The sequence below is a fragment of the Hyalella azteca genome, unplaced genomic scaffold, assembly GCF_000764305.2.
Source record: "Hyalella azteca isolate HAZT.00-mixed unplaced genomic scaffold, Hazt_2.0.2 contig12248, whole genome shotgun sequence".
Lineage (NCBI taxonomy): Eukaryota > Metazoa > Arthropoda > Malacostraca > Amphipoda > Hyalellidae > Hyalella > Hyalella azteca.
In genome coordinates, this window is record NW_025942211.1 from 1,863 (window position 1) to 10,701 (window position 8,839).

Below are 8,839 nucleotides of genomic sequence, written 5' to 3' on the forward strand. Positions count from 1 at the left end.
AAAATATTATGAAGAAGATCATGTAGGATGTATTAAGTACCGGACACCATTACTCCTACCATTACTGCTACCATTATACCATTAGTTTTACCATTACATGCCCATTAAAGGAACTTATCGGCACCAACGACGTCAAATACTGACCAATCTTCAATCTGATTAAAATAATATTAATTAATTGTTAAAAAACATTAATGTATTATTGAATAATATTTAATAATAAAACACGAGAGAGCCAATGGCAGCTGCCACGAGAGAGCCAATGATGGAAAATGTAACAAGCGCTTATGAAAAAAAAATTTAAAAAAAATGTTTTTAAATTTTTTTAAAGCACTATCAGTACAAGTTTAGGATTGCAGTAGCAGTTTGTGCAGAGCTACAGAAATGTACAGAGCTACATTTTAAGCAGAAATGTACAAATAGCATCACTAGCACTTTAAGTAGTAATGTACATAGTTACTAACACCTCATAAGTAGCTGTACTCTAAGTAGCTGTACTTAAAGTAGCTGTACTTTAAGTAGCTGTACTTTAACAGTAATGGTGGCAGGGACAGCTCTGTACATTGTACAACCGATAGCACATATCACCATTACATGCACCATAGTACGTGGTATCACATTAAACATTTAATTGTAGTCATCATAGCTGCCAATATCGGGATTTTTAATTCAGATTTTCATCATTTTCTCAATAATACAGGCTAAATATATACCTATAGATATTCATAGTTTTAATAGATCGAGCCTATTCGTAAATTTTTTCGTACATTTTTTCGTAAATTTAGCTTCGATCGTAAATTTCTAGCGCTTGTTGTTGTTGTTGCTGTTGTTGATGATGATGTAGCTGTTGTTGTTGTTGTTCTTGTTGCTGCATCTCTTGTTGCTGTTGCAACTGTTGCAGCTGTTCATGCTGTTGCTGCAAGCGGTCTTGCTGCAACTGTTCGTGATGTAGCTGCTCAGATTCATGCTGCTGTTGCTGCAAGGCTACAAGATGTTGCTGCAGTTGCTGCGGCGTCAAGTGATGCTGCAGTGCAGCAATAGCGTCTGCATCGCTCAGCGGGGGGCGGGGCGAGAGAAGTGGGCGGGGCGAGGGGAGTTGCGAGGAACCCGCGGGGTGGAGCTGCGACCGGGAGAGATGTGACGTGATTGGTTGAGAAGATAGCGAGGGGAGGAGTTGAGAGCGGGAGAGATGTGATGTGATTGGTTGAGAGGATAGCGAGGGGAGGAGTTGAGAGCGGGAAAGATGTGATGTGATTGGCTGTGAGGAAAGTGATGGGAGGAGCTGGGAGCGGGAGAGATGTGATGTGATTGGCTGAGAAGAAAGTGATGGGAGGAGCTGGGAGCGGGATAGATGAGCTGTGATTGGCAGAGACCCAGTGAGCTGGGAGCGGGACAGCTGCGTGATTGGCATACTGGATTCGTTGGGCGGGGCCTCGATCCGAGACAAGTGAGAAGCTGGGAGCGGAGATTCAGATAGGGGGACCAGCTGGGCCCGGGACAGCGGCGTGATTGGCAGGGAGCTGTTGATGGGAGGGCCCGCCTGGAGGCGGGACAAAGGCGTGAGTGGGAGGGACGAACCAGGGGGCGTGGCCAGGGCCCTTGAGTGGGGCGGGGCATGGTGGGACGGTGGGAGGGACAAGTGAGGCATGTGCTTCTGCTCCAGCTGGTCCATGTGCTCCAGATGATCCATGTAGGAGGGCATGGAGTGGCGCTGTTGTGCTCCATGCACATCATGCATGTCATGCGCATGTTGTTGTTGTTGCTGTTGGTGGTGTTGATGGAGCTGCTGTTGTTCCTGGTGATGGCGCTGGAGGTCTAGCGGGACAGGGTCTTCCTGCAGACCCCGGCGGTCGTGATGAGACCCAGAGGGCGCCATAAGGTGCTGCTGCTGCAGGTGGTCTGGTGGAGACCCGTGGTCGTCCATAGCCAGGGCCTCCCCCGCAAGTTGATGTTGTTGTTGCTGCTGTTGGTTGAGGTCGTGCAGTTCAACTCCATCAGACTCCATGTTGGGGTAACGTTCTTCTTGCTCTGAAAACAACAAGAAATATCAGAAGAAAGCTCTAAAAATATATTGATTTGTATATATGTAGATATCTACGTATGTAAGATATACAATTTATAGTTATGTTGTCCATGAGCTGAAGGGTTGATAAAAATATTGGTCATGAGATCGACATAATTACTGGAGCCTCAAAAAAGCACTGTCACGAAACTCAAAAAAATGAGTATGAGACTCATACATCTTCAGACGTAACCCACCCCTTACCTTGCCTCACCCACCCTCCTCCACCTAACCCACCCTCATTCTGGATGACCAAGTGCGGGGCATTGGACCACACCCCCATCACCTCTTCAGCTGCCCATCGCACCCCACCTCGCTAACCCCACTGCACCTCAGGGGCCATACTTACAAAACTGGCTAAGTGAACGTAAGTACTTACGCTCTATTTTCTTGTATATGATTGCTGGATTTTGCTTGAAAGCCCGTCAATGATTGGCTGATGAACTTACGATCTCTTAACTTTTTTTTAAAGCATAGGCCCTGGTCTAACCCTTTCCTCTCATCGCTTCCATCCTTCTCCGACATACTTGGAGTGGATCCTCCACTCCCTCCCCATCCCCTGGAGCCACCGCCTTTACTGGGGCACCTGAGCAACAGGTGCTCCTCCACCTGACCCACCTTTCTTGACCCACATGTGCTTCTCCTCCACCTGACCCACCTTTCTTGACCCACAGGTGATGCTCCTACACCTGACCCAGCCTCATCCACCTGACCCACCTTTCTTGACCCGCAGGTGCTCCTCCACCTGACCCACCTTTCTTGACCCACAGGTGCTGCTCCTCCACCTGACCCAGCCTCATCCACCTGACCCACCTTTCTTGACCCGCAGGTGCTCCTCCACCTGACCCACCTTTCTTGACCCGCAGGTGCTCCTCCGTAACCTTCTGCAGGGCCAGCAGCAGTGCCTGCGTGTGGTGGGCGCCGCTGCTGTGCTTGCTGTACTTGCTGCTGTACTCCCGCGTCATCTTGCCCTCCATGCTCTTCATGCGCCAGTACCTGCGTACAGTGCTGTGCTATTTAGTACTTAGTGCAGCTTAGTGCTTAGTACAGCTTAGTAAAGATTAGTAGAGATTAGTGCTCTACATGCGCCAGTACCTGCGTACAGTGATGTGCTATTTCGTACTTAGTGCAGCTTAGTGCTTAGTACAGCTTAGTGCTGAGAGCAGCTTAGTCTTTCCATCTTATGCAACCATAAAAATCTGTTCTGAATCGCAAGAAGAGCTACTGGCGGTATCTTAGCTAGGAAAATGAATTGAAATAAAATATACATTTAAAAATTACTTTTAAAGACAACACTTCTAAGCAATTTTTCAACTTTCAAAATCATTTATTTTGTCATGTGATTCATGCATTATCTCTAATTTTACGCAAGTGTGCAAAATTTCAGATCGATAGGACAAGTAGAAGTGTGTTAAATTTCGATTATAAGATTAGTAGCAGACAAACAAACAGCAAGAAGTGAAGTTAAAGAAAAGTGTTGTAAAAAATGATAATGGTGCTGAAATCTCACAGGTTGGCTATGAGCCGCCATCAGATTGTTATTCTCCAATTCTCCTTTTCAAATGTACTTGGAAGAAGGTAAGTTAACTGAATAATAAATAGTGTTTAACTATTGTGTTTAACTGCCCACAGCACCTTGTGGAATTCAAGAGATTTTTCACCAGAAACTCACCAAGAAAAATCCTATACCGGGATTTAAAATTAGGAAATAAACATTTATTTCCTAGAGGTGTAATAATAAGTATAGACAAGCAGACATTTCCTTGGACAAATATTGTAAGCTAATGTCACTTAATGACTTGCATGAATGTTTGCTCTGAGTAATCAATTTGTATTACTGTTATTTTACTAATTGGGCCAGTTATCAATTAGTGAAATAATTTTCAAATTACTAAATCCACTACCATGAAATTTTTACAATTACATTGCCATTGTAGGATTAACTTGTTTCTTGTGTTGGGCAGAGATGCAATTCCATTTTATAAAGTTATCAGTTAATTAAGTAATTATGAAACAACTAAACACACATTCCTGAAATTGTCAGGAAGTTGCAAGATGAAATTTATTTCTCAACTTGAATAATGATGAAATAATGATGATGAATAATAGTAATAATGGAATGCGAGGCCACCATTCACAGCTCAGAGAACTTACTGTCATGTTGACATTAGAGAAGTTAATGTCACTATTTTTACAAAATCTCACTCATTTCTCTCAGTGTATGGATGCCATGCAGTTGATTTAAAGACTCGAGCCTCATTCATGATGAATGAATACCATAGCTCATGAATGCTGCACTGAATATCGTGAAAAAACGCTCCTGCTCCTGTATTCATTCAAGACTTCAATGAAACAACATGAAATGAGTGGCAGAAAAAGTACATAGCAGTTGCAACTTGTTGAAAAATGTTGAAGAAATTTCAAACATTATGAATTGAGTGAACTAAATAAAAGCTATGTAGATTTAGATATTGTAATCTAAATGTTATCCTGTTCATTTCTTCACACATTTCATCAGGCACAATACTACCTGACGTCAGGACCAGTTTATGGCAATTGATCATTGTTTGTCAGACAAAACCTTTGAGGATGAGACCCTCAACTCTGTTTTTTGGGACTTAATGTCAGTACACAGTACACACCCCAGTACACAGTACATATCACAATACACAGTACATATCACAATACACACCCCAGTACACAATACATATTACTACAGTACATACCACAGTATGCAATACACAGTACATACCCTGTCTCTTATACACATCTAGATGTGTATAAGAGACAGGTACATGTACTGTATAGAGGCAGTACATGTACTGTATAGTGGCAGTACATGTACAGTATAGTGGCAGTACATGTACTGTATAGTGGCAGTACATGTACAGTATAGTGGCAGTACATGTACTGTATAGTGGCAGTACATGTACTGTATAGTGGCAGTACATGTACAGTATAGTGGCAGTACATGTACTGTATAGTGACGGTACATTTACTGTATAGCAAGTACATATGTACTGTATAGTGGCAGTACATGTACTGTATAGTGGGTACACATTTTGGCATTTTTCAACATATTTAAACATTTTACAATGAAATAAATAGTTTTATAGTTTATCAACATTTATATCACAGTCATGCTCCTATAATATTACACTCAAACTTATACATGGAACAATTCACGGGTATGTAGGAAGTGGAGGCACCAAGCCTAGCCAGTCTCAAGGGGGCTGTTTCAGTTAAAATCAAAAATTAACTTTTTGATTTTTGCTATGAATTTAAAGCTTCAAATCAGATCTTCATAATCAAAAAATGGAGAAACGGGCATGAAATAAAAACGACGGAGAAAATTGAAAATTGGGGCTCTAGAGCCCATAGATAATTTTATTACGAATTGAAAGAAACGTGTCTCAAAATTATAGCATGTGAGTTGCAAAAGTTATGAATTTTTGAAGTACCCCCTTTTCTGTTTTCTAATAATTTTGCGGTTTCTTTCACTTATTTGAAAAAATTCATATGAGCAAATTATTTCTTATTTAACATTTTACATATGTGTGTGAAATTTCAGAAAGATTGGTTGATAAATGTAGAACTTTTTATGGGACTGAAACGGTCCCCTTAAATGCTATATACCCATTCAAACTGCATTATTTCATTAATATTTATAAATTTATTAATATGTACATAAATATCAATACTGAGTAGCAGATATTTATTTTTCTGCGGACACTCTTAATATTATTGTAATTTGATTCTGCATTAGTATGGGACTTAATTAATATTAATAGTCAATTAGTGCAATTAAATATGAGAGACAAATATATCATTTTTTTCCATCAAAGTTTCAATAAAATTTTTAAAAGATTCATTGTCCATTATTTTCATTTCTTGATAAAAAAGATAATTCCTCATACATTTTATTTGTTCAATTATTTTATTATTATAATAAAGATGTATTTGTTCAGTTATTTCTATTATTTATCATAAAGATGTCCTAGAGCCGAAGGAACTCACCTCTCCTTAGCAAGGTAGTTCCTACGGGCCAGGTCATCCGGGGACTCCACTTCCTTCATACGGTGATACCTGAACCCAGCCACGCCGTTATGCACCGTTATTCATAGAAATTTTGAATGCCAGGCATCAATTGGAATTTTTTTTATTATTTTTAAATGCAAGACACCAATGTGATTTTTTTAATTTTAAATGCCAAACATCAATTTGAATTTTTTATTATTTTTAAATGCAAGGCACCAATTTAAATTTTTTTAATTTTAATTGCCAGGCACCAATTTCATTTTTTTTTTATTTTGAATGCATACCATTATTCATAATTAATGAGTAAGCCATTATTCATAATGAATGAGTATGCCAGCCATACCACCACATCACCATTCATATTGATTGTTAATTCTGCCAGCTGCACCATTATTAACACTAAGCTCACAATCATTCAATTAGCAATGAAATTTAAATATATTAACAATCATTTATGTAAGACAAAATTATTATTCAAATTTACTTGTCTCATCCAGTGTAAGTTAATATCATAATTAAAATCAAATAATTAAATAAATTATTTAATTACTTTTATAATTATATGTATCATAATTAAAAATTTAATTATGATACATATAAATATCATAATTAAAATTAAATGACATTATTTGCTGCAGAACTTTCAGCAAGATAATCAGGCCTACATCTGATAATATCACCGTTTTGTAATAAATTCTCACAATTGTTTTTATGTTGACAATAAATTGTAGAATCCCAAGTTTCATCAAAAAATAATTAATTTGATATGGTTTTAGTGCATTTTCTCATTTATGGAAGAAAAAAACGCTATTGCGCTCATCGTGTCCATCCGTCTGTCTGTCCGTGACTTCACGTTCTTGTCAACAAGAAAATGAGCTCTCTGTCACTCACTGCAGTGAGTACTGAGTTATATTTTTTTACTATAATTTGCAATACTTTAAAGAATTTATTTACTGCCTCAAGTCTCATTACTGGCAATGAAGGTCATTGTAAGTACATTGTACTGCCAGTATGTGATATNCATCAACCACGCTATATCTCTGGCTGACGTGTGTGCAAGGTGCACATTAAACTTATCAAGACTAAATCAGTGTAAATAATGTGACTATCAACCCTCACATCAATCACACTATCATTCCTCAGGTGTCAACATTTACTCTAGTGGCCCAATCACCAAGTTATTTAAGAAGAAGAAGTAAGAGCAAGGTGCTTATGAAGCTTAGTACTAGGTCAGTATAATCAAAGTGACTCAAAAAACACAAATCATATTTATAGGCAAAAGTATCACATAGAAATGGCCCTTATGCACCATATCAGCAAGGTTATAAGTAACAATATTTAGTTTTTATTTTCAAGAAGTAATGTTGTGCTCATAATGTGTTACTGTGAGTTATAAACAAGTACTTGAATGAGGCCTCACACATCCATTGTATGAAATGTTTAAAATGGAAATGAATTAAAACAAAGAAATGGCATGTCCCCACATTATTGGTCATTTGATATTTTTATTGAAGAGGGTGCAGTGCAGCAGCAATGTACTGGTAGTGTCAGTAGTAATATTATGTGCAGTAATATTTTTTAGCATTAGATGGCAGAATTTTACTGTTGGAACGCATATTACTAATGACCAGAGAATGCATTATATTGCAGTCTTCAATGCTTCTATTAACTTGAGAATTAATGTTGATACATTCAAAATGTCATTAAATAGATTATAAATCCTTGCTGAGACCTGCCTTGTGATCTGTTACCGTCATCTGAAGAACTTTGACTCCCTGCAAATTGGAATATATTATTATTTAATACACAAGTTGTTGTACCCATTTGTTGAACCCAGGTGATGTTGAAAATTTGCATATTTCTTGAGTTGTAAAATATTTTTCTCCATACATTTTGTTAGGTATGGGTTTGTAAATAAGGGAAGTTTGAAGAAAGATTTACAGGTGAAAACGTCCAAATAATGTTGCTCAGGTAGGAGAGTGTCAAGCCATCCCTCCCTAATTATTACCTAGAGTGATCACTCTTTGATTTTCATTTCATTTATTTTGAGTGCTTCCTATCAAGGTTTTTTATTTCTTGACAGTTATGTTATGCCAGGTTCATTTGTTTTTGAATGAACCTGGCCTAAGGGTGAACCTCTAGTGATACCACTACCAAGCTTACCTTCAGGAGCTGGTCTCATTCCTAATTTCTGCTTACTCAAGCTTAGGACCTGTTGTCTTTGGGATCAAGTCCCACAATAAAAGTTCAATTTGTTTCTTGTGTTAGCATTAAGCCTAACATTGCAGTACCCAGTTGTTTTACCTAGTTGTACCTTAATGTAAGTTCCATCATATAAATGTTTCTGTTGTTGGTTATATGTGTTGCAATTTATTGATTAGTATTTGGTGTCAATTACTCTTATTTTAGGTAACTGTAAATTTGTTTGAATGAAGCTTGAATGCCAAGCCTTCCTTATTTTACTAAACAACCAGTTTCATTTACTGATATTTACTTTGATTCTTTAACAAATTCAACACTTGAAATTTAAAAATAACTTTTTTTCAAATTTTTTTTTTCTGTGTTTTTCACAATTCACTTTCCAGTAATCATAATTCATTACTCCTAATAAATTCAATTTTAGTACGGTAATTAAAATTCATTCCTCCTAATGAATGAATCAGAATAATGAAAACCATGCTGCAGCCATGGACAAAGAAGTTTTGTAGAAGATATTTCCAATAAATATATTAAAAAAGA

The 8,839-nt window shown here is 37.8% G+C and overlaps 1 protein-coding gene across 1 annotated transcript; it reads right to left on the reverse strand.

Annotated features, from left to right (window-relative positions):
- Positions 1-845: 845 nt before the first annotated feature.
- Positions 846-6,138, reverse strand: LOC108677268 (putative mediator of RNA polymerase II transcription subunit 12; the record flags this gene model as incomplete). Its single annotated transcript, XM_018165470.1, has 3 exons — positions 6,080-6,138; positions 2,913-3,058; positions 846-2,028 (listed from the first exon to the last, which is right to left on the reverse strand). Coding segments are annotated over exons 1-3 (1,388 nt in total), but the record flags the coding sequence as incomplete, so codon positions are not given.
- Between the last annotated feature and the right edge of the window lie 2,701 nt (positions 6,139-8,839).